General features: G+C 36.3%; 2 protein-coding genes across 2 annotated transcripts in view; both read right to left on the reverse strand.

Moving 5' to 3' along the window:
- LOC100440863 (taste receptor type 2 member 30) overlaps positions 1-27,714 on the reverse strand; it is a 246,589-nt gene that overhangs the window by 152,564 nt on the left and 66,311 nt on the right.
- LOC100439759 (taste receptor type 2 member 43-like) lies at positions 1,714-11,885 on the reverse strand. The gene is given in 2 exon segments (XM_054526832.2): positions 1,714-11,249; positions 11,252-11,885. Coding segments are annotated over 2 exon segments (924 nt in total). The 3' UTR covers positions 1,714-10,959.

The following is a 27,714-nucleotide window of genomic DNA, read 5'->3' on the forward strand; positions in this document are numbered from 1 at the left end:
CTGTCACCTTTATCTCCAGTCTCTTTATTGCTGTTTGCATATATCTTATTAATTATAGATTCAATCCAAGAAGATACTATTGTTTTATACAGTCAACATTTATTTAGAATTACACACTTATTTTTGTCATTAATTTTTATTGCTCCTTGCAAGTTCAACTTTGTATTTTCTGTAATTTTATTTTATCTGAAAAATATCATTTTCAATTCCTGTCTTTGAAGGTCTACTACTCTTTGGAAACACACTGAAGACATGAGTCCCAAGATTCTATTGCATTCCTGCTTCCATATTTTCTGTTAAAATCAGGTTGTATTTAGAATGCAGTTCTTTTCAACATACTCTATCTTCAACCTCTAGCTACTTTTCAGATTTTCTATTGGTCTTCCATGTCCTGTATTATTTTATGTTAGTTTGGTTTAAGTCATCATGCCTGAAGTTTGAAATTACAAAAAATATATGGAGGCATACATTTTATCACTTTTGGAAAACTTGCAACATTTCTTTGCTCTATTTTCTCTCCTCTAATCTTACAGAACTCCAGAAGTATGTTAGGTGTTGTGACTGTAGCCTCAATGTGTTACCCTCTAGCTTTCTATATTTCCATCTCTTTCTCTCTGTGCTTCATTCTGTGTAGCTATCTTCCAATTCACTTATTCTCTCTTCTACTGCATCTAACTGGTTAACTCTGTCTATTGGATTCTCAATATTGATAATTCATTTTTTTCAGTCTTATTCTTTTAGTGTTCAGAATAATCTTTTATTCTCCTTCCATAAATCATTTTCTAGGGAGAAACTGAACAAACTACTGTTAACACCATGTTCTTTTTAAAAGTGTTTTTGACTTTTGGGTTTTTTTGCTTTTTGTTTTAGTATGTTAGAAAAGAAAATGGTAGTGGTTTTCTTCGTTTCCCAATACTTTGCTGAGAGAATAGAATAAAAGCTTTGTTCTGGAATTTACCTTCAATTTGAAAGAAACTAGAAATTAAGTTGACGTGAGTAGCTTTTTTTGGATATTAGCTTGTGTGTTGCTCAGTCATCACCACAAACTCTGCTAACAGGCAAACTCAATGAGCAGAACTACATCTCAAAATATCATTGCAATAGATAAAATATATTTCACCAACCACAGCTACATTGTTGTATTCAGTGAATTAATTTTCATTTTGCTTATGTTGTAGAAATGGGGCTCTGTGCCTTTAAATTTCATCATTACCTAAATGAAATAGAGAAGATATGGGGGAGGGCTTACTCCTCTTTGATTTATTTAGCCCTAACATCCTTACTTTGTAAATAAGAGCTTGATCATGAAATGGTTTATTTATTTTTCCTATTAAGCAATTTTATTTATACTAAAATCAAAATCTTTTTATAGTGTTACTTGGATTAGTTTAATATCATCTATAATTGTTTCTTTAAGCATTGTATTTTAAACTACACTACACTTAACTTTCTAAATCTAAATGTATTCAGCCTGACTTGAACTTTGCTGTTTACTAATATGACTTTCCTACAATGATATCTCTTAGAAATTATGTAGACATTAACCAAATTATGTATGTAAATATTTCAAAAATAAATCATTTAATAAGACAGATGTAAATGTAGACGATCATAATAATGATGATGTCAGCTAAAAGGTAGAATGTTATTTAATAAATGTGATTTTGGTCTTCTTTTCAAAGCACTAGAGTTAAGGGTGGTGGGAGAACACTATTATTCTTCCTCATAGATTCACAGTTTTTTTTTTTTTTTTGAGATGAAATTTATCTCGCCACCCAGTCTGGAGTACAATGGCACAATCTTGGCTCACTGCAACACCTGCCTCCCTGGTTAATCGATTCTCCTGCCTCAGCCTCCCAAGTACCTGCGATTACAGGTGGCTGCCACCACACCCAGCAATTTTTTTGTATTTTTTGTAGAGATGGGGTTTCATTATGTTGGCCAGGCTGTTCTGGAACTCTTGACCTCAGGCGATTGGCCAGCCTTGGCCTCCTAGAGTACTGGGATTACAGACATGAGCCACTTTGCCTGGCATGATTATTCTCAGAATTCTATATTATTCTCAGAATCAGGCCTAGACAAATACCCTCAACTAGCATTTCATCAAGAATAACATAAAACCAACATATTTCCAGTGATTTACTTGCTATTTTTTTCTTCTATTGCATTCTAAAAATTATGCCAAAAGTGACCTCCAGCAAAGAATACTGTCATTTTGGCTCTTTATTTTTGTTCCACTTTCATATGAAGTTACACAAATACTCTGCGCAATTATAAAGTGTATAAGCTTCATTTCATCTTTTAATAGCATCACTAAAGTTAAATTCTCTCAACTGCTTATTTTCATTCTCAGCTATGGTCACAAAATCTGGGTGATTTTATTATAGCAGTCAAAGTAGTTACACTACATATGTTTTAAGGCTTAACAAAATTATCTTTCTATGAATTTTTCTTGAATATTCAAAAAATTTGTAATATAAAAATTTTTTTTCACACACGTGTACACATGCATGGTATTAAAATCTTTGAATGGTAAAAAATGTGTATAATTATTTTATTTAGGGATAAATTTAGAAAAATTGTCATGTATATTTAATGTCTGTATAACTATAATTTATTGGAAATTCACTAATTTCTGCCACTTTGAAATGTTGTAAATAATTAAATTGGAAAGAAGAAAAAAGGTGTCTAGCAAAATACAGATGCTCAAAATCTGATGTTTCAAAGTAAGAATAACATTAAGAATGTGGAGGTAGACTTCCTGCTTATCTCTTCCTTTTTTAAATTAATTTAAAGAAAAGTTTAAAATTTTATCTTGGATTTCTTACTATCATAATGCTCTATTCTTCTTTATTCAGCAAAAACTCTAAGTACAATGATGTTTATAAGAATGTTTTTTCAGCCTATTTTATATTCTTTCATTTAGTATATGTTTCTACTTTTTAAATATTTTCATTATTGTGAAACATAACATACATATATATATAAAGTAATAAGGTCTAAATGTACAGTAAAGAAAAAACTTATAGCATTAAGAGTCATGATTCCACATGATGGTCATAAAGTAGAATTCACCAGCAATCCAGACACTCTCCATATACGCCTTCTTGTTGATAACATTTCCCTTTTGTTTCCTCCATCCCTACCATCCCAATTGTTATGACAATCATTCATGTGTCTCACTTTAGAATTTCACCACCAGTTTAATAAATTTCAATTTATTAAAAATGTATTTTTGTAAACTTTATATAAATGGAATTATACTGAATCATTTTTCAAGCCTAATAATTCCTCTCATATCTATGAAGTTCAAATTTGTTCACTTTCCTTTTTATTTATGTTCTTTGTAAACATGTTGCTCTAGTTGGTTCTGTTGGGACAATTAAATTTCTTTCAAAGACTCAACCTTCTGGCCAAAAGTTGCAAATGCTGTAAATCAACCCTACCTCACACCCTTCCTTCTTTTTGCATATCCTGCATGTACCCTATTTGGAAAAGTTTAAGTCTTAGCCAATCAGGATCAGTTTAGATAGCATGGTCCAACCCCAGCCAATAGGAGAAGGACACAGAAACAGGAACTGTGTTAGGTTTGAAAACTCCTTCCCTCATTTGTTTGGTGTGCTCTTGGGATTGTAACAGGCACAAGCAGCACCCTTCTGCCAAAGTAAAGGTGCCTTGCTGAGAAATTTTCTGTCAAAGTGTTGGTTTCTTTTGTCTACTCTGGGCACTTGTTTCCAACAGTTCATTTTCATTGCTGTATAGTATTCTATTGTACAAGTATGCCATAATTTACTTATCCATTTTATCACTGATGGACATTTGATAGACTTCTCAACTTAGCTATTAAAACTCAGTGATACGCATGTGTGTCTATATGTATTCTGATAAGGGTGCAAATACTGGGTCTTCAGATGTGATCCATCATCTTAATCAGATAATGCTGTACTCAGACAAACTAACTGCTGTGATTTACAATTCTAGGAGCAGTGTATGAACATTCCCATTACTTCATACACTTTCCAAAATAAGTAACATTAGAATAATTTTTACACTTTAATATTTATATGAAACATTATTAAACCTAACATTTTATAAGCCTTTTTCTATAATGTTTCAGAATGTATTCTTAATTCAAAAATTGTTACTCTTTTTAAATTCCATGACCATGACTTCATGCACATTTATTAATAATGAGTTACATATTTCATTTATTTATTTATTTATTTATTTATTCATATTCTTTTTTCTTTTCTTTTCTTTTTTTTTTTTTGTGGAGACAGAGTCTTGCTCTGTTACCCAGGCTGGAGTGCAGTGGCACGATCTTGGCTCACTGCAAGCTCTGCCTCCCAGAATCACGCCATTCTCCTGCGTCAGCCTCCTGACTACTTGGGATTACAGGGGCCTGCCATCACACCCAGCTAATTTTTTTTTTTTTGTATTTTTTGTAGAGACATGGTTTCACCATGTTAGCCAGGATGGTCTTGATGTCCTGATCTCATGATCCACCCACCTCGGCCTCCCAAAGTGCTGGGATTACAGCTATCAGCCACCATGTCCAACCCTTATTCATATTCTTTATTACTCTTCCTAATATTTTTTCTTCAAGTTTTAAATACTGTTTTGTTATGAACAATTATAATTATGCTAGACATATTTCCTTTAACCAATCATTACATCAAATGACTTTGAGAAATATGAGTAGTTAACAGCGTACTGTAAGGCAAATTTCAGCATTGTTTAACAACTCCTTAAAGGGACTCAAAGAAAATAATATGTTGAAATATGAAAACAGTCTTTAAGTACAATGAAGGTGCCCATGGGAAAATACAAATTCTACCATTACTGTTATGGGAAAAATGGTTAGTAGTGAACAAACCATGTCTGAATTTTTTAAAGGCAGGCCTAATATCAATGGACAAGATTCCCTTTAAGGTCCTGAGCTTAATTTCTATGTGCACCTGATTTCTGATGGTGCAGTAATGTTCTGGTTCCTTTTAAATTCTCTGACGTATGTCAAAATGGAAAGCACTGGGGCATGCTATTGAATGAGTTCAAGGCTGACTTAATAGAAAACATGATAATTTCCAAAACAGCTCAAACTGACTCATATTCAAACACTAAGTCCTTGTTATAAAATGTTTCATACTGATGTTGAAGTGAAAGCTGAATTCTCAATTCCTGGCATACAAATCAAGTCATATTCTTATTCATCATTTTGCAATTTTTTTCCTGTTTAACCTCTCCATAATTTCTGTTCAGCAATGTCAGTTGTTAGGGAAATTTTCCAAACTGATACATAAATCATACATTGGATGCCTGAACTGTTATATGTAGCTTGGTCAAAACTAGAATCATGACCACTGTTGATTCATTTTTTCAATGCCAGATTTATGGAGAGTGAATCCCAACTTTTCCTATCAAAAGCATCCAAGGTTTTCTTAGGAAGCCCAGGAAGGCCAATATTCCTTAAAATCTGGTTGTTGCTAACTAATATTTTTGTATAACTTAATGTTAACAAGCTCATTAACATAAACACGTTCACACACACACACACACTTACATATCCCTTGTGGTTGGGAAAAATTATTGTCCTATAATTTCTAAAATGAAAAATTAATTTTCTTACTCGTGTTTTTCAGTGCATTTTCAATGTTTATCAAACTTAATGTCTCAGGCTTAGGCCTTTGACTAAGTTATTCTCTTGTGTCTAATACTTAAATCTTAGTTATTTAATTAAAATACTCAGAAATTTTATAACTTTCCTTGGATTCTTAAAAAAGTGTTTTCCATTGAAGAGTCTACACTTCTCTGTGTATGAATATTCAGGTTTATTTTTCCCTATTTAATTTATTTTTGGTTACTAAATGGTTTAAAATGAATAGATGTTAAAATCAGTCTCCAATCTTGGATTTTATTTCTTTTCAGTTTTTACACTATAATGGTTTCTAAGAGAGGATCTTGAAGTCAGACTGCCAAGACAGGAAAGCAGATTCCCTGCTTCATATATCTATGATCTGAGACTCCATTTTACAACTACTGCCTGCATCAGTATAATTACCTATAAAAAGCAGATGACAGTCTAGGCACGGTGGCTCAGGTCTGTAATCCCACCACTTTGGGAGGCCGAGGCAGGTGGATCACCTGAGTTCAGGAGATCAAAACTAGCATGGCCAACACGGCGAAACCCTGTCTCCACTAAAAATACAAAAATTATCCAGGTGTGGTGGTGCACGCCTAGAATCCCAGCTACTCAGGTGGCTGCGGCAGGATAATCATTGGAACCCAGGAGGCAGAGGTTGTAGTTAGTTGAGATCACGCCACGCCACTCCACTCCAGCAGGGAGACAGAGCAAGACTCCATCTCAAAAACAACAACAACAACAACAAAAGGAGATGAAAATACAACTGTCTTTGGTTAATTTTGTTAGGAGTTAATATACTATTTGTATAACTACTTTCAATTTTACCTGTTTGTTATAGGCAGGAAACAAACATTGTTAATTATTGATTTGCTACTGTTTTACTTGATATTTAAGATACCAGTGAGAACTTATACTTTTTTCTTCTGAGACAGAGTTTCCCTCTGTTATCCAACTAGAGTACAGTAGCAGGATCCTAGCCCACTGCAGCTTGAATCCCTGGGCTCAAGCAATCCTCCTGCGTCAGCTTCCCAAGTATTTGGAACTATAGGCATGCACCACCACACCAGCTAAATTAAAACTTTTTGTAGAGATGGAGTTCCCATATGTTGCAAAGGGAACTCCTGCTCTCAAGGGATCCTCCCACCTTGGCTTCCCAAATTAGTAGGACTACAGGCATGAGCCATCACATCCAGCCTGCAGTGGGAGTGCTTGAAGGTCAGATGCTACCTAGAGTTTGGCTCATGTCCATCCCAAGGTGGAGCTAATCAGTTTGTGGCTATTACCTCTTCCTGAATATGTAATTGAAATGGATATGTATGGCAGCTGGCAGGATTCTCACATTCTTCCTGAACTGTGGAGTAAGGGACATTATTATAGCAAGACCAAAGGGAAGGCTCTGAAATTCTCCTCTACTGGCAACACAATGTATAAAATATAATAACCTCATTCTCTAAGGAATGGAACTGGTCACTGCCATGACAAAACACTTGAAAGTTACAGGGGATGGTAGTCCTTTCTATAACCCGATTCACTAAACCTATCTGGCCTGTACCAAAACCAGACGGGTTATAGAATGAATGCAGATTACCATAAACCTAAATCAAGACTCACAAATGCTTTCCAGGATGTGCTGTCTTCACTGAGCAGAGCAGAGCTTCTGGTACTTTTTAGTGGGCTCATGATTTGGTTAATGGTTCTTAATCTACACCCATTATGAGGAAAAATCAAAACAGTTCACCTTGTATTGTAAGAATAATAACACTGCATCACAGTTTTATATCATGGCTATGTCACTTCTGTTCTCTGTTTAATTTACATTTTTAAAAAACATCATGCTTATTTAACATATTAATAATATTACAGATCGGGCCCTGTGGCATATGACTGTAATCCCATCAATTTAGGAGGCTGACACAGGAAGATCACTTAAGCCCAGGAGTTTGAGACCAGCCTGAGAAACATGATGAAATCCTAGTCCTTCAGAAAATACAAAAATTAGTCAGGCATCGTGGTGTGCCCCTGCAGTCCCAGCTGTTAGCAATGCCAAGGTGGGAGAATCACTTGAGCCCAGAGGTTGAGGCTGTAATGAGCTGTGATCCTGCCACTGCACTCCAGCCTCAAGGACAGAATGAGACCCTGTCTCAAAATAATAGCAATAATAATAATAATAATATAGTAGTTGGCACAATAATCAGGAAGTGGCAAGTTTCTTAAATATAGTAAAATACTCTAATGGTGAATGGAAGTAAAATACCAGAAGAAAAGAAATAAACCTGAGAAGATTCAGGGACCTACAGCATAGGTGATGTTTTAATGCATTCAGTGTCCCTAGACCACATGTTGAAAAAATCTTTTTTAAAGTAAACGGCGTGTTGCTTTCTCTATATATTTCCTATCACTACAAAAGAGACACTATGTTTTGGAGGCCTATTGGGATTTTGGAGACAACATATTCCACATTTGAGAATATTGCTCTGACTCATTAACGAAGTTTCCAAAGGCTACTGGTCTCAAGTGGAAGCTAGCACAAAAAAGGGCTCTACAGAAGATATAGACTACGGTCCAAGCTGCTCTGGCCACTGTGCCAGATGATCCAGCAGGATTCAAAGATGCTAGAAGCATACATAGTGGGCATTATAGGACTCTGTGCATGTCACTGACAAGCCTGTAGGAGACAGGAGAGAAAACCCCTATGGGATTAGTGCAAGACCATTCCCTCTTCAGCAGAGGAGTATCCTCTGTCTGACAAACAAAACAGGAAGTGCAGAACATTAATCCAAGCATAGAGTCCCTCTAAGCACAAACCCCTATAAGCACAAAACCCTATGCAACCGTGCAAGTCATATGCTCATAAAGCCAGCCATGAATGGAGGGCATAAGCATGTCTCAGTGGCACAAGGCGTGGTGGTATTGGACACAAACATGCGCTTTCTTAGATTCCCTTCACTATCTCCGATTCCATTGGCCAGCACCTTGCCTGATCCAGATCATCCTTCCATTTGGGACTTGAATGTGTCACCACACTGTAGGCATAAGGTCTGACTTCCATAACCTCCACCAAGGGACTAGATGATATAACACAGAACAACAGAGATGGTAGTTCTGCCTCAGGTAAACCCTGACCAATAGGAAATAGAAGTCAAATGACAGCTGAGCAGATACATTCTCCCTTCTCTCTCTCCTCCATGGACAAATGCTGACTGTGGTGTCCCCTTGTAGCCCTTCTGGAAAAGTGCTGGGAGCCAAGTGTACACATCTGATGACCACCATGCTGTCTCTCACACCTCACTGTGAAGTGGCTGCCAGCAGAGAGATACCAGACATCACCACACATTGTTTCACCTTTGTTTCTGTCTCAATTTCCACATGTCCTTGCCATTTTTGTCTTGAACTTGACTTCTAAATAAATGTTATCACTTTAATAACAGGTATTACATTAAAAACATTTTGGTAAAGTAGCTGGTTACTAACTCAATTTTTTTAAATGAAATGCCTTTTTTTGTAATAATCAACTAGAAAATATCATAATACAAATGTATAATTCACAATAAAAAATACATATTCAAAAAGACAAAGTCGTTTATATGTTTTTTACAAATATTGTATTAGGTGCCATCTAATTTTGATGTTCTACCTTGTCTCCAACTCAGACATCTGATACAGCTGCATCAAGACAATATTATTGTGATATTTCCCCTAAAATTGTGGAATAGCCAAACTTTTCCTCTGAGGAAGGATTCTGCTTGGATAAGCCTATAGCCTTAACCCGAGACCAGAAAGGGGGGATTCATGCAACTGCAGATTTTGTGATGAGTTTCCTTTTCATTGGTTTACCACATCAGCTTATCCATTTTATCCACCCATTTATTCATTCATTAAAGTATCATTTTTGACCTTCTATTCTTTGTGCTGGGTTCTAGTTCCTGGGAGTCAACAGAAAGCAAGACAAACATGATCTCTTTTTTTACAGTTTTTACATTGTACTGAGGAAGATATGTGATTAAAAAATACATAAATCAGGTATGGGGATGATTTATCTTAAGGTTTAAATCACATTGTTTAAATTTCATAACACCAAGAATTAATACAGTCAGGTAGAATTTAGCTGTGAACAAGACTGTACATTTCTTTCTTATAATAGAACTTCCTATTAATGAATATGTCAACACACTTTCATTTCATCGTTGACAACAAAATTACAACATTAAGGCATTTCCCATAATTAATACATAGATTTCATAGATACTATTTTAACGTTTAGAAAAAGTTTCACTGAATTATTTTCCATAATTTCTATACTATTTTTGCATAGGTTTTTTTTAGAAAAGAGAAGATTTGAGTTCTCTTATCTGAAGTTTACAAGGAATTTTATAAATAGAAGATGAGGATACAATTAGCAATTCAGGGGCTTAAAAGTGCTTTAGAAAAAATACTAACATAATTTACATCAGAACTCCACTTCAAAAACAGCTTTTCTTTAATTCAAAATTTTCTTTAATTCAAAGAATTAAAATGTCTGGAAGAAATGACGTTTCTAACTGCATATGGAAACTGATAACAGCAATCGAGATCATGATCATGGTTTTTCATCCCTTTATTACAGAAGAGATTTTTTCTAAGCTATTCACATATTTGTATGAAATCTAATATTCCTCAGTACTGCTTATGGTAGATATAGATGAAATTTACTGTGCAGATGCTTGTCACTCAAATTCTATTGTGTGCATTGTTTTCTAACAATAATTCTGTTTGCTTTTTACTAAACATAAAATAGGAATTCATAATGGAGTAAAACCCCGAAGATATATCCTCATTATTGATTTAGAATTGAATGACCTTACCATCCAATAAGTTAGAGGTTCAAACAATGAATTCTAAGCACAATATGGTATATTTGTGTGTTTCAAATAACAATAAAAAAGAGCAATATTTTTACTGGGATAAGCTGTTACTTCTTAATAATTATAAATAGACATCATAAATTCTACAAATGAAATACAAAATACATGAATGAAATACACTTGGCTCCATAATTCTGAGGAATTTTTGTCATATTTTGTATAATTTGCTAGTTTGCATGAAAAAACAAAAAAGATCATGTTATTGTCAGTGTTCTTAAGTTTTCATACACACATAAACACACACAAATATATATATACAGTTTTTCAGACAAATTTTAGGTCAAAGACTTTTCTAGGTATACCTTTGTAAATTATTCATACACAGACATTACAGAAAAACCAGTAAGAAATTTAAAATGTTTCATACACCACCAGTTTGTTTTCTGCTAGAAGACACACAATGCCCCTCTGGTGAATCTATGGAGATGAAGGCTTCTGTCCTTTCACCCAGTACCTCACTTGCTGCAAAACTGAAAGAAAAGTCTGCTTTAGCTTCTTGTTTCCCCTAATCAGGATGAATGCGTGGGCTGAAGGATAGCTGAATCTAATGGCTTTGCAGAACATGAAGACAGGTTTGTTTTCCAGCCTCCCCAAACTCCAACCTGATATCATTATGGACAGGAGGTAAATGGCACATAACAAGAAGGAGATCACAATTTGCAAAGCTTTTATGTGGACCCTGGTGCTGGGATCTTGAGACCCTTTGCACGGAGCTGCATCTTCTTGAGATGTTTACACAAAGAACAGATTAACAGCAAAAATGATATTAGAGTCAGAGTGAAGAGTACTAAGTTTGCTAGCATGGTTACAGTCGCATTTGAAAGGTACACTGCCCTCCTCAATTTGAGCTTCCAAGTCATGTTTCCTTCATATTCTTTTGTCTGTATAATCTCATTCACGTTTACCACAAAAAGATGACAAACCAAAAATAGCAACGGCCCCAACAGCATCACCAGAACAACACTCTTAACTCTCCTCTTTAAGTGAAGAAAAATAAGGTTGGAGAAATTGGCAATCTTGAGCAAATAAAATATGCTGAGGCTAGTAGCAAGCCAGTTGCTGAAATGGCTTGTTACTGCCCAGAGATTATAAGCAGTAGTTCTCACTTCTGCACTATAAAAAGCTGGATTCAACACAGTTGAATACCAATGTAATAATAATACCCCGAGCAAACCAACTCTGGAGACTGCTAAAGCAGTGAGAATTTGGTCAGCAAAGGAGATCTTTTTTCTCTTGAACCACTCAATGGAATTTACCAATGCTATGAACCCATTAGCAAAATTTCCAATAACAAATGTAACCACTACTAGAATGGAAAAAGTGATGGGTAGAAAAGTTATCATGTCTGAACAGACAAAAAGAAATTTTTAAATGCTGGTGTTGTGTCCGGATTTGGTTACTGCAGGTGGGTTGGTGGTCTTGCTGATTTCAACGATGGAGACACAGACCTTCACGGTGAGTGTTACTGCTCTTAAGGATGGCACACACCCAAACAGTGAGCGGTAGCAAGGTTTACTGTGAAGAGCAAAAGGACAAAGCTTCCACAGAGTAGAAGATGACCCAGGCGGGTTGCTTCTGCTGGCTGAAGTGGCGAGCTTTTATTCCCTTATTTGACCCCTCCTATTTTCCTTTTTTGTCCTATCAGAGTGCCTTTTATCAATCCTCCCTGCGATTGGATACTTTTAGGATCCTGCTGATTGGTGCATTTTACAGAAAGCTGATTAGAGCATTTTACAATCCTCTTGCTAGCTACAGAGCGCTGATTGGTGTAGTTTTACAGAGTGCTGATTGGTGCATTTTACAATCCCCTTGCTAGCTACAGAGTGCTGATTGGTGCATTTTACAATCCCCTTGTTAGCTACAGAAAGTTCTCCAAGACCCCACTTCATCCAGGAAGTCTCGCTGGCATCACCTGTCATTGTAATATAACTGGGTGTGATTTCTTGAATATCCTGACCTTAAAGTCCATATGCACCTGATTTACTAATGTGCTATGACATTCTTTATACTTTTAATTGTTGTGACAAGTGTCAAGCCAGAAATCACCATGGCATACTGATGGATAAGTTCAATGCTCTCTTTATGAAAAACATTCTTATTTTCAAACAACTCAAATTAACTCATTCATTCACTGTCTGTTCTTGTTATAGGCTGGAATTACTCATACTGAAGTTGACATGAAACCTGAATTCTCATTTGCTAGTATGCAAACAAGGACATATTCTCTTTCAGTGTTTGCAGTTTTTCCTTGTGTAACCTCTCCATCATTTGTCTTTAGCGACTTCAACTGTTAGGGAAGTTTTGTAACCCAATACATAGATCATAGAGTAAATGTCTAAATTCTTAAAGGGAGCTTGGTCATAACTAAGATCATCACCAATATGGACTTTTTTAAATGCCAGATTTAAATAGACAGAATCCAAACTGCTTTTATCAAAAGCATCTAAGATTTTTCACAGGCAGGCCAATACTCCATAAGATCTGCTGGCTGCTAATACTTTTGTATAACTTCATTATTCACAAGCTCATAAATATGCACACCAATACATACACATGCAAACCACTTATGAATTCAATAATTATTTTCTTGTAATTTCCAAAATAAAAAATGAGTTTCCAAGAGGTTGTCCAGGTGAAATTAGTCCTATTTTCCCACTCAGGGTTTTCAGCCCATGAATAATATTTATTTATCAAACATATTTCTAATTCTTAGGACTTGGTAAAGTTTCTCTCAAGTCTAATGTTTAAATATTTATTATTATACTAAATATTTAGCAATTTTATAAGAATTCCTGAGTACCAGACCCTTTGATATATAATCTTGCAGTATCCTCCCATCACAGGAAGACTGACTACCTGTCCCCTGAACTTGGAGTACCAACATTTAACTTGCTTTGATGAACAGAAAATTAATACGCGCATAGAGATTTGAGATTGCTTCCATACTGGGGATTCTTCCTCTTTCCATTTACCTTGAGAATATCCCCTGGCTAGTACACTGTTCCCAGAATGAGAATGAGAAACTAATGACGTCAGATTGCCGCCACCTGATTCAGACTAAATTGGCAAAACTCTAACGTCCTCCAAGATGCAGAATTTGGCCCAGCTCAAATCACCACAGCCATCCACCAAACCCGGCTTAGAAAAAAGAAATCCAGGCCCATCCCGGGCGAGGCTGAGGCAGGTGGATCAAGAGGTCAATAGATGGAGACCATCCTGGCCAACATGGTGAAACCCTGTCTCTACTAATAATACAAAAATTAGGCAGGTGTGGTGGCGTGCACCTGTAGTCCCAGCTACTCAGGAGGCTGAGGCAGGAGAGTGGCATGAACCCAGGAGATGGAAGTTGCGGTGAACTGAGATTGCGCCACTGCACTCCGGTCTGGGCGACAGAGCAAGACTGTCTAAAAAAAAAAAAAAAGAAAAAAAAACACGAAATCCAATGACATGTGAGATATAAATATCTAATGTAGTTTTGGAGGGTTTTCTCCTGCAGAAAAACATAATGATAAAAGAAATCTGCTGAACCAAGAGTGTGGGAAATATGTACAACTTTGTTGTGTCAGGAATTCAGGAGCCAAAAGAAAAAATAGATGGAGAATGGCAAAGGTTTGTCCTGTGAGGTGGATAATTAAGGTTAGAAGAAATCCTTTGGAAAGATCTGGGGTTGGAGGATAACATCATCTCAAATTTCCTAATGTTGCAACTAAATAAGAAAGTTCCTATTTCAACTATCTTAGAGTTGTATAAGAATGTATACAAATAGTTGATTTCCCCTCAGTATGTAATGAGATCAGTAATAATAATTTCTATGAGACATTTCTCCTAATTACAAATTTGTATATTAAAGTTATAATACACACTTAGAAAGGAACCAATACAAAAATGGGAAATACCACAATGTATCATAAGCATTCAAGTAACTGTGATGCAGGGCAAGAGAGGGAACACCAAAAACAGCCTAGGTCCACCTCCATGCCACTTTACAAGCCCCTAAACATTTCTTCACATCTCCAGAGATAAGCAATATCCATAATTTATGATGATCGTTTCCTTGATTTTCTTTATACTTTACCATGTAGGTATGCAACGCTAAACTGCATAGCTTGGTCTGGCCTGCTTTTTGAACTGTGTGTAGGTGCAATGCTACATGTTCTTCTTGTTTGTGGCTTCTTGGACTCAACATTATGTCTTTGAAATTTAGTCACACAGTTGCAAGTACCCGTTTTTTTTCACTTCTTTATATTGTTCCATTGTATGGAATTACTGTAATGATTTATCCAGCCTTAATGTATATTTGGCCAGTTTCTTTTTTGAACAGTTATGAATAATTCTACCAGAACATTCTTTCATATATCATTTGATATGATTCCTTTGTATATATACCTATGAGTAGAATTACATTGTCATTGTTCAAAATCTCCTCATAGACATAGAAAAGTTCAAAAAATAATTTAACTAAACTTACTCCTGTCACCTTTACTTCCATTCTATTTTTGCCATTTGCATAGATCTTATCAATTATATAATTACCCCAAGACATTATTATTTTTTACAGTAAACATTCATTTAGAATTATGTACATATTTGCCACTTTCATTAATTTGTATTCCCTCTTGCATATTCAACCTGACCCTTTATTGGCCAGGCAGGGTGGCTCACACCCATAATCCCAACATTTTGTAAGGCTGGGGCAGGAGCACCCAGGAGTTCAAGACCAGCCTGTGCAACACAGCAAAACTGCCTCTAAAATAAAAGAAAAAGTTAGCCAGGCATCGTGAAGCTACTCACAAAGCTGAGGTGGGAGGATGGTTTGAGCCCAGGAGTTCCAGACTGCAGTAAGCCATGATCCTACCACTGAACTCTAGCCTGAACAACAGAGTAAGGCTCCAACTCTACCAACAAAAATAATAATAATAATTTTTCTTGTATCTGAAAAGATATATTTTAAGTTTCTCTTCATCAAGGTCTATTCTACTTTTGAAATACATTGAAGACATGATCCATTGAACTCTAGCTTTATTTTTGTCCGTTTAAAATTAGGTTGTCATTTAGACAGTTATTCCCTTTAACATAATCTATCTCCTTTAGTTACTTTTCAGATTTTCTATTGGTCTTTGATGTCCTGTCATTTTATGTTAATTTGGTTTTAGTTATTTTGTCTGAAGTCTGATGGTTTCTAAAAATATATGAACTGATACACTTTATCACTTTGGAAAAATCTCCACATTGCTTCAGCCCCATTTTCTTCCAGAACTGCAGAAGTATGTTAGTTGTTCTGATTGTAGCTTCAATGTCTCTGACCATCTAGCCTTATATTTTCTACCTCTTGGTCTCTTTATGCTTCATTCTGGGTAGTTATCTTCCAATTCACTAATTCTTTCTTATGTTTAACTGTTGTTAACTCTATTGGATTCTCAAAATTGATTACTCTTTTTTGTCTTACTGTTTTAGAAGTAGAAATGGGAGGGTGGAGCCAAGATGGCTGAATAGGAACAGCTCCAGTCTACAGCTCCAAGCATGAGTGATGCAGAAGACGGGTGATTTCTGCATTTCCAACTGAGGTACCGGGTTCACCTTACTGGGGAGTGTCAGAAAGTGGGTGCAGGACAGTGGGTGCAGCACACTGACTGTGAGCCAAAGCAGGGCTAGGCATTGTCTCACCCGGGAAGCACAAGGGGTCAGGGAATTCCCTTTCCTAGTCAAAGAAAGAGGTGACAGATGGCACCTGGAAAATCGGGTCACTCCCACACTAATACTGCACTTTTCAAACGGTCTTAGCAAATGGCACACCAGGAAATTATATCCCATGCCTGGCTCAGAGGGTCCTAGGCCCACAGAGCCTACTCATTGCTGGCACAGCAGTCTGAGATCAAACTTCAAGGCGGCATCAAGGCTGGGGGAGGGGGGTCTGCCATTGCCGAGGTTTGAGTAGGTAAACAAAGCTGCCAGGAAGCTCGGATTGGGTGGAGACCACCATAGCTCAAGGAGGCCTGCCTGCCTCTGTAGACTCCACCTCCGGGGGCAGGGCATTGCCAAACAAAAGTCAGCAGAATCCTCTGCAGACTTAAATGTCCCTGTCTGACAGCTTTGAAGAGAGTAGTGGTTCTCCTAGCACGCAGCTTGAGATCTGAGAACGGACAGACTGCCTCCTCAAGTGGGTCCCTGACCCCCGAGTAGCCTAACTGGGAGGCATCCCCCAGTAGGGGAAGACTGACACCTCACACGGCTGGGTACTCCTCTGAGACAAAACTTCCAGAGGAATGATCAGGCAGCAACATTTGCGGTTCACCAATATCTGCTGTTCTGCAGCCTCCACTGCTGATACCCAGGCAAACAGGGTCTGGAGTGCACCTCCAGCAAACTCCAACAGACCTGTAGCTAAGGGTCCTGACTGTTAGAAGGAAAACTAACAAACAGAAAGGACATCCACACCAAAACCCCATCTGTACATCACCATCATCAAAGACCAAAGGTCCCACAAAGATGGGGAAAAAACAGAGCAGAAAAACTGGAAACTAAAAATCAGAGCACCTCTCCTCCTCTAAAGGACGCAGCTCCTCAGCAGCAATGGAACAAAGCTGGATGGAGAATGACTTTGACGAGTTGAGGGAAGAAGGCTTCAGACAATCATACTATTACGAGCTAAAGGAGGAAGTTCAAACCCATGGCAAAGAAGTTAAAAACCTTGAAAAAAAATTAGATGAATGGATAACTAGAATAACCAATGCAGAGAAGTCCTTAAAGGACCTGATGGAGCTGAAAACCAAGACACAAGAACTACATGATGAATGCACAAGCCTCAGTAGCTGATTTGATCAACTGGAAGAAAGGGTATCAGTGATGGAAGATCAAATGAATGAAATGAAGTGAGAAGAGAAGTTAAGAGAAAAAAGAATAAAAAGAAATGAACAAAACCTCCAAGAAATATGGGACTATGTGAAAAGACCAAATCTACATCTCATTGGTGTACCTGAAAGTGACTGGGAGAATAGAACCAAGTCGGAAAACACTCTGCAAGATATTGTACAAGAGAACTTCCCCAATATAGCAAGGCAGGCAGAAATTCAAATACAGGAAATACACAGAATGCCACAAAGATACTCCTCAAGAAGAGCAGCTCCAAGACACATAATTGTCAGATTCACCAAAGTTGAAATGAAGGAAAAGATGTTAAGGGTAGCCAGAGAGAAAGGTCGGGTTACCCACAAAGGGAAGTCCCTCTGACTAACAGCTGATCTCTTGGCAGAAACTTTACAAGCCAGAAGAGAGTGGGGGCCAATATTCAACATTCTTAAAGAAAAGAGTTTTCAACCCAGAATTTCAGATCCAGCCAAACTAAGCTTCATAAGTGAAGGAGAAATAAAATCCTTTACAAACAAGCAAATGCTGAGAGATTTTGTCACCACCAGGCCTGCCCTAAAAGAGCTCCTGAAGGAAGCACTAAACATGTAAAGGAACAACCGGTACCAACCACTGCAAAAACATGCCAAATTGTAAAGACCATCGAGGCTAGGAAGAAACTGCATCAACTAAAGAGCAAAATAACCAGCTAACATCATATTGACAGGATCAAATTCACACATAACAATATTAACCTTAAATGTAAATGGACTAATTGCTCCAATTAAAAGACACAGACTGGCAAATTGGATAGAGTCAAGACCCATTAGTGTGCTGTATTCAGGAAACCCATCTCACGTGCAGAGACACACATAGGCTCAAAATAAAGGGATGGAGGAAGATCTACCAAGCAAATGGAAAACAAAAAAAGGCAGGGGTTGCAATCCTAGTCTCTGATAAAACAGACTTTAAAACAAAAAAGATCAAAAAAGACAAAGAAGGCCATTACATAATGGTAAAGGGATCAATTCAACAAGAAGATCTAACTATCCTAAATATATATGCACTGAATACAGGAGCACCCAGATTCATAAAGCCAGTCCTTAGAGACCTAGAAAGAGACTTAGACTCTCACACAATAATAATAGGAGACTTTAACACCCCACTGTCAATATTAGACAGATCAATGAGACAGAAAGTTAACAAGGATATCCAGGAATTGAACTCAGCTCTGCATCAAGCAGACCTAATAGACATCTACAGAACTCTCCATCCCAAATCAACACAATATACATTCTTCTCAGCACCACACTGCACTTACTACAAAATTGACCACATAATTGGAAGTAAAGCACTACCCAGCAAATGTAAAAATAACAGAAATTATAACAAACTGTCTCTCAGACCACAGAGCAATCAAACTAGAACTCAGGATGAAGAAACTCACTCAAAACTGCTCAACTACATGGAAACTGAACAACCTGTTCCTGAATGACTACTGGGTACATAACAAAATGAAGGCAGAAATAAAGATGTTCTTTGAAACCAATGAGAACAAAGACACAACATACCAGAATCTCTGGGACACATTCAAAGCAGTGTGTAGAGAGAAATTTATAGCACTAAATGCCCACAAGAGAAAGCAAGAAAGATCTAAAATTGACACCCTAACATCACAATTAAAAGAAATGGAGAAGCAAGAGCAAACACATTCAAAAGCTAGCAGAAGGCAAGAAATAACTAAGATCAGAGCAGAACTGAAGGAAATAGAGACACTAAAAACCCTTCAAAAAATCAATGAATCCAGGAGCTCGTTTTTTGAAAAGATGAACAAAATTGATAGACCGCTAGCAAGACTAATAAAGAAGAAAAGAGAGACGAATCAAACAGATGCAATAAAAAATGATAAAGGGGATATCACCACTGATCCCACAGAAATACAGACTACCATCAGAGAATACTATAAACACCTCTATGCAAATAAACTAGAAAATCTAGAAGAAACAGATAAATGCTTTGACACATACACCCTCCCAAGACTAAACCAGGAAGAAGTTGAATCTTTGAATACACCAAAAGCAGGCTCTGAACTTGAGGCAATAATTAATAGCTTACCAACCAAAAAAAGTCCAGGACCAGATGGATTCACAGCCAAATTCTACCAGAGGTACAAGGAGGAGTTGGTACCATTCCTTCTGAAACTATTCCAATCAATAGAAAAAGAGGGAATCCTCCCTAACTCATTTTATGAGGCCAGCATCATCCTGATACCAACGCCTGGCAGAGACACAACAAAAAAACAGAATTTTAGACCAATATCCTTGATGAACATCGATGCAAAAATCCTCAATAAAATACTGGCAAACCAAATCCAGCAGCACATCAAAAAGCTTATCCACCATGATCAAGTGGGCTTCATCCCTGGGATGCAAGGCTGGTTCAACACATGCAAATCAATAAATATCATCCAGCCTATAAACAGAACCAACAACAAAAACCACACGATTATCTCAATAGATGCAGAAAAGGTCTTTGACAAAATTCAACAGCCCTTCTTGCTAAAAAATCTCAATAAATTAGGTATTGACAAATCTCAAAATAATAAGAGCTATCTATGACAAACCCACAGCCAATATCATACTGAATGGGCAAAAACTGGAAGCATTCCCTTTGAAAACTGGCACAACACAGGGATGCCCTCTCTCACCACTCCTACTCAACATAGTGTTGGAATTTCTGGCCAGGGCAATCAGGCAGGAGAAGGAAATAAAGAGTATTCAATTAGGAAAAGAGGAAGTCAAATTGTCCCTGTTTGCAGATGACACGATTCTATATCTAGAAAACCCCATTGTCTCAGCCCAAAATCTCCTTAAGCTGATAGGCAACTTCAGCAAAGTCTCAGGATATAAAATCAATGTGCAAAAATCACAAGCATTCTTACACACCAATAACAGACAAAAAAAGAGCCAAATCATGAGTGAATTCCTATTCACAATTGCTTCAAAGAGAATAAAATACCTAGGAATCCAACTTACAAGGGATGTAAAGGACCTCTTCAAGGAGAACTACAAACTACTGCTCAATGAAATAAAAGAGGATACAAACAAATGGAAGAACATTCCACGCTCATGGATAGGAAGAATCAATATCGTGAAAATGGCCATACTGCCCAAGGTAATTTATAGATCGAATGCCATCCCCATCAAGCTACCAATGACTTTCTTCACAGAATTAGAAAAAACTACTTTACAGTTCATATGGAACCAAAAAAGAGCCTGCATTGCCAAGTCAATCCTAAGCCAAAAGAACATAGCTGGAGGCATCACGCTACCTGACTTCAAACTATACTACAAGGCTACAGTAACCAAAACAGCATGGTACTGGTACCAAAACAGAGATATAGACCAATGGAACAGAACAGAGCCCTCAGAAGTAATGTCGCATATCTACAGCTATCTGATCTTTGACAAATCTGACAAAAACAAGAAATGGGGAAAGGATTCCCTATTTAATAAATGGTGCTGGGAAAACTGGCTAGCCATATGTAGAAAGCTGAACCTGGATCCATTCTTTACACCTTATACAAAAATTAATTCAAGATGGATTAAAGACTTAAATGTTAGACCTAAAACCATAAAAACCCTAGAAGAAAACCTAGGCAATACCATTCAGGACATAGGCATGGGCAAGGACTTCATGTCTAAAACATCAAAAGCAATGGCAACGAAAGCCCAAACTGGAAATTCATTTGGTATCAATAGCTTTTTTTGGTTAGTAGCTTATCTGTTGCTGGCTCATCACCACAAACTCTCCTCACAGGGAAATTCAATGAGCAGTATTGGATCTCAAAATGTCATTAAAATTGATAAAATATAGTATCTCAACCACAGCTCCACCTTTCTATTCCATGATTTAAATTTTACTCTGCTTTTATTAGCAGAAATCAAGACTTCTTAGTTTATAACAATCTTTAAAAGATCAAATAGTAAAACAGTACTTACAAGTTTATCAAAAAATGCATGATATATGATATAAGCAGACTTTAAGCTCCATGGAAACAAAACTGAATCTGGTGCTTCTATGGAATTCCACCATTTAATCCCTATCCATGAGTATAGTCTTGGTTATAGAACTATAACCTTCAAACTCCATCATCACTTACTCAAGTGTGACAGCAGATCTGAGGTCTTACCTCTGTTTGACAATTTGGTCCTAAAACCCACTATTTAGAAATAAAATCTTGCTCATAAAATGTGTTATTTGCTTTATCTTTCTTATTAGGCAATTTTATTTACACGAAAAACTAAATTGTTTCTATACTGACTATAGTGAAAGAATAATTCATTTAAGGTCATCCATAAATAATTATTTGCTTAAGCAATATATTGTAAAATAAACTACACTTAATTTCTAAATCTAAATGTATTGAGCTTGACTTGAACTTTGCTGTTTACTACTGTAACTTTCCAACAATGATGATCTTTTTAAAATTACTTATTTTCCAAATTATGTATTTAATTATTTCAAAAACAAATCACTTCATGAGATAGACGAAGATATAGATGATGATAATGATGATGGCAGTGAAAGGAAGAATGCTATTTGATAAATGTGATTCAGTCTGTTTCTAAGTACCAGAGTTCAGGGTGATGGGAGAATACTATTATTCTTCCTCACGGCCTCATGAGTCTTCTATGATTCTCAGCATCAGGCCTAGACAAGTACCCTCATATGGTATTTCATCAAGAATAATGTAAAACCAACATATTTTCAATGATTTATTTGCTTTTTTTCTTTTGCTACAACTTTAAAAGTTGATAATATAAGTGACCACCAACAATTAGGATTTTATTTTGGGGGTTTTTTTGGGCAGTTTTGAATATGAACACGGACAAATATTCTATGCAATAATAGAGTATGTCAACTTTATTTCATCTCTTAATGGCAACATTAGCAAGCCAAATTCTTGTAAATGCTTTTTCCCATTCTTAGCTATGGTGACTAAATCTGGATTATTTTACTGTAGCAGTCAAAGTAGCATTATATATGCACAAACATACTCAGAGATCATGCTAAATATGTTCTATACCTTAAAAAATTTGCCTATGATTATTTTCTCTAATGTAGAGCCAAAAAAATTATAGTAACAAAATATTTAACCCAACACGCAGGTGTAAACATGAATAGTATTGTGAAATTAAAATGATAACAATATCTATATAAATATCTCATTTAGAGACACGTTTTGGATATATTAATTTAATTTCCATCATAGTATAATTTATGGGAAATTCATGAATTTCTAACACTTTCAAATGTGCATTATAAATAATCAAATTGGAAGTAAAAAGTGTCTATCAATAAGAAGTATTCAAATTTTGATGTTTCAAATTCATATTAGCATTAAGAAGGTGGATTTACAGTTCTTTCTTATCTCTCCTCTTTTTAAATTAATTTAAGAAAAGTTTTGGGCCAGGTCAAGTGGCTCACACCTGTAATCCCAGCATTTTGGGAGGCTGAGGCAGGTGGAGTGCCTGAGTACAGGAGTTCAAGCCCAGCCTGGGCAACATGGCAAAACTGTCTCTACAAAAAAATAGAAAAAATTAGCATGGCATGGTGATGCATGCCCGTTGTCCTAGCTACTTAGGAGGTTGAGATGGAAGAATCATTTGAGCCCAGGTGGCAGAGGTTGCATTGAGCCAAGATTGCACTTGTGCAATGCAGCCTGGGCAATAGAGTGAGACCCTTTCTCAAAATAAAAAAAGAAAAGTTTTAACTTGAATTTCTTAGTACCATAATTCTCTATTCTCTTTTATTCAGCAAAAACTCTAATTACAATGGTATCCATAAGAATATGCTATATCACCCTAATTTTATATTTAGAAATGTACTGTATGTTTCTGCTTTTTAAACATTTTTTATTGTGGAGCATAACATACATATAGAGAGTAATAACACCTAATAAACATAACGAGAAAAAATTACAATGTTAACATCGATGTTACCACACCTTGGTCAGAAAATAGAATTTGCAAGCAATCCAGATAATCCCAATATATGTCTTCTTGTTGATATTTTCCTCCCTTCTGACTATCCCAATTGTTATAATGATCACTCATATGTTTCAATGTAGAGTTTTATCACCAATGTAATAAATTACAATGTAATAAAAATAATGTTTTTCAAACTTTATGTAAATGAGGTTATACTAAATGTATTTTTCCCTCTTGATAATTCCTCTTACATCTATGAGTATTATTTCTATGTAGCTCAAATTTGTTCTTTTTCTTTGTTGCATTATTCTGTTGTAAACATGTCAGTCTTGTTTGTTAATTTTGATCACTGGATAGTATTCCATTGTATAAGTATGTCACAATTTGTTTATCCATTTGGAGGACTGATAGACATTAGGAGGACTTCTCAACTTTAGCTATTGAAACTCAGTGATATGCATGTGTATGTATATGTATTCTGATAAGAGTGAAAATACTGTGTCTTATCCTTCATCTTAAGCAAATAATGCCATACTTAGCCGAAATGATGTCACAGATTTATAAGTCTAGGAGTAGTGTATGAAAATTCCCATTGTGTCATATCCTTTCCAAAATAAGTAATGTCAGCCTAATATATACACTTTTGTATTTATATAAAATATTAAACAATATTTTCCAAGTCCTTTTCTATTCTTATTCAGAATGTATTTTTACTTCAAAAACATTAATCTTTTTTCTTTCTATGACTATTATTTCATAGACACTTAATAATGCCTTATGTTATACATATTTATTTATATTTTACTATAAATTTGTCTAAACTTTTTTCTTCAAATTTCAAATACTCTTTTGTTATAAGCAAGTGTAATTATACTGGAGATACTTCCTTTAATCAATCATTATGTCAAATGACTTTGAAAAAATATAATTAGTTAACAGCATACTGTAAGGGAAATTTCAGGATTGTTTAACAACTCTTAAAAGGACTCAGAGAAAAAAATGTCAAAATATAAAAATAGTCTACAAGTTTAACATATGCGTCCACAGGAAGATATAAATATATTATTGTTGTTATTGAAAAAATGATTATTAGTAAACTTATCATGTCTGAATTTTTTTTTTTTTGAGACAAAATCTCTCTCTGTCGCTCAGGCTGGAGTGCAGTAGTGCAATCTCAGTTTACTGCAAGCTCCGCCTCCTGGGTTCATGCCATTCTCCTGCCTCAGCCTCCCGAGTAGCTGGGACTACAGGTGCCCGCCACCACGCCTGGCTAATTTTCTGTATTTTTAGCAGAGACAGGGTTTCACTGTGTTAGCCAGGATAGTCTTGATCTCCTGACCTTGTGATCCACCCGCCTTGGCCTCCCAAAGTGCTGGGATTACAGATGTGAGCCACTGCACCCGGCCTCATGTCTGAATTTTTTTAAAGGCAAGTCTGATATCACTGGTCAAGATTCCCTTTAAGGTCGTGACCTTAACTTCTTTACCTGATTCCTGAATGTGCAGTGATGTTCTTGTTCCTTTTAAATTCTGTGACCAGTGTCAAACAGGAAAGCATCTCAATATGCCAATGGATGAAATCAATGCTGTCTTTATGGAAAACATGATAATTTCCAAAACAGCTCAAATTAACTCCTATTCAAATACAATGTCCTTGCTGTAAGATAAAATTTTCCACATTGTTTTTGAAGTGAAAGCTGAATTCTCATCTACTAGCATGCCAATGAAGAGTTTTTTAATTGTTCTGCAATTTTTTCCTTGTTTAAACTCTCCATAATTGGTATTCAGCAACTTCAGTTGTTACAGAAATTTTACAACCCAATACATAGGTAACACATTGGTTGTATTACCTGGTAAAGGGAGCTTGGGCATAACTAGGATCATCACCAAAGTAGATTTCTTTTTTCAGTGCCAGTAATATGTAGACTGAATCCCAACTTTTCCTAACAAAAGCATTTAAGGTTTTCTTAGGAACCTCAGAAAGGCCAATAATCCTTAAATCCTGGTGGCTACTAATACTTTTGTATAACTTATTGTTAACAAGCTCATTAATACAAACACATTCATACATACTCACATACTCACCCCCTCATGGACAGAAGGAATTGCTGTCCTCTAATTTCCAAACTGGAAAATTAATTTCAGGGAGATCATACAGGTAGAAATAGCCCTATTTTCCCATTTGGGCTTTTCAACCCATTTTCAATATGTATCAATCTTATCTCTCATGCTGAGGTCTTTGACTAAGTTTTTCTCTAGATTCTAGGTAATATTTAAATATTTATTCTTCAATCAAAATACTCAGCAATTGTGTAACTATTTTGGGTCACTTGAAAAACACGTTTTTCATTGAAGACTCTAGAGTTCTTTGTATATGAATATTTGGTTTCATTTTTCTCTGTTTAATTTATTTTTGATTACTTAACGGTTTAAGAGGAATAGTTGTTAAAATCAGTCTCCAATTCTGGATTTTATTTCTTTTCCATTTTTATAGTATAATTGTTTCTAAGACAGGATTTTGGAGTCAGACTGCCAAGACAGAAAACCAGATTTTCTGTTTCATATAGCTATGCTCTGAGACTTCATTTTACAACTACTCTCTGCCTCAGTATAATCATCTGTAAAACTCAGATGATAATAATATTCTCTTTGGGTAGTCTTTATGAGGAGTAAGTATACTATTTGTATAACTGCTTTCAATTTTACCTGTCTTGTATAGGCAGGAACCAAAGATTATTAATTTTTCATATGATCTTGGATTACTTGATACATAAAAGTTACCAGTGAGAACTTCCTTTTTTTGGAGTTGTGGGGGAGGGAGACAGGGTCTTGCTGTGTCACCCAGGCTGGAGGGCAGTGGCTTGATCACAGCTCACTGCAGCCTCCAACTTTTGGGCTCAAGTGGTCCTCACACCTCAGCTTCTGGAGTAACTGGGACTACAGGCATGCACCATAACACCCAGCTAATTTTTTTAATTTTGTGTAGAGACAGACTCTCCCTATGTTGCCCAGTCTGGTCTTCAACTCCTGTTCTCAAGTGGTCCCCTCATCTTGGCCTCCCAAACTGCTTGAATACAGGCATGAACAACTGCACCTGGCTGAGAACTTCCATTTTTGAACAGAACACACAAGCTTCAGAAAAGCATGATGTCCTTCTGCTACAACACGGATAAGAGAAATAAAAGGCCAAAATTATATTTTCAATTCATCACAGAGCTGTACAAGCAAGGATGACAAGCTCAACTGAAATCCAGCACAGGGAGAGTCTTTGTAGATTGCAGTTACATATTCAGTACAATCATTGTCAAATCCCAGCAGATGTTTTATCACAGAAATTGGAAAACTGCTCCTAAAATATATCTGGAAATGCCAACTGACCAGAACACCAGAAGAAATTGTTTAAAAATAACAAATTTGGAGGATTACACTTCATTATTTGAAAGCTTACTACAAAGCTGCACTAATCATGATTCTATGGTACTTGCATTATGGTAGACAAAAAGAACAATGAAACACAACTGAGAATGCAGAAATTAACACCAACATTCATGGTCAATTGATTTCAAAAAGCTGACTATTGCAATTCGATAGGAATTCATCCTTTTTCTCAACAAACAATGCTGAGAAAAATTGAAGAAGACTACCCCAAGGAATTTAATAATCAATTTTCCTAAGCTCAAGGATAAAGAAAGGATTCTGAAAGCAGCAAAAGAAAAGAAACAAATAATGTACAATGGAGCTCCAGTATATCTGGCAGCAGAGTTTTCAGTGGAAAAAGGCCATGAGAGAGTGGCATGACATTTTTAAAGTGCTGAAAGAAAAAAAGTTTTAGACTAGAATAGTGTAACTGGAGAACATATCCTTCAGACATGAAAGAGAAATAAAGATTTTTCCAGACCCACAAAAGCTGAGGGATTTCATCAGCATCAGGTCTGTCCTATAAGAAATGTTAAAGGGGTTGCTTCAGTCAGAAAGAAAAGGACATTAAGGAGCAATAAGTGATCACTTGAAGCTACAAAACTCACTGGTAATAGTAAGGAGACAGAAAAACACAGACTAGTATAATACAGTAAATGTGGTGCATAAAACTCGCTTAAGTAGAAAAACTAAATGAAGAACCAATAAAAACAAGAGCAGAGTGGCTGGCAAGATGGACGAATGGAAACAGCTCCAGTCTGCAACTCCCAGCGAGGTCAATGAAGAAGGTGGGTGATTTCTGCATTTCCAACTGAGTTACATGGCTCATCTCTTTGGGACTGGTTAGACAGTGGGTGCAGCCCACGGAGTATAAGCCAAAGGAGGGTGGGGCATTGCCTCACGTCGGAAGTGCAAGGGGT

The sequence above is a fragment of the Pongo abelii genome, chromosome 10 (genome assembly GCF_028885655.2).
Source record: "Pongo abelii isolate AG06213 chromosome 10, NHGRI_mPonAbe1-v2.0_pri, whole genome shotgun sequence".
Lineage (NCBI taxonomy): Eukaryota > Metazoa > Chordata > Mammalia > Primates > Hominidae > Pongo > Pongo abelii.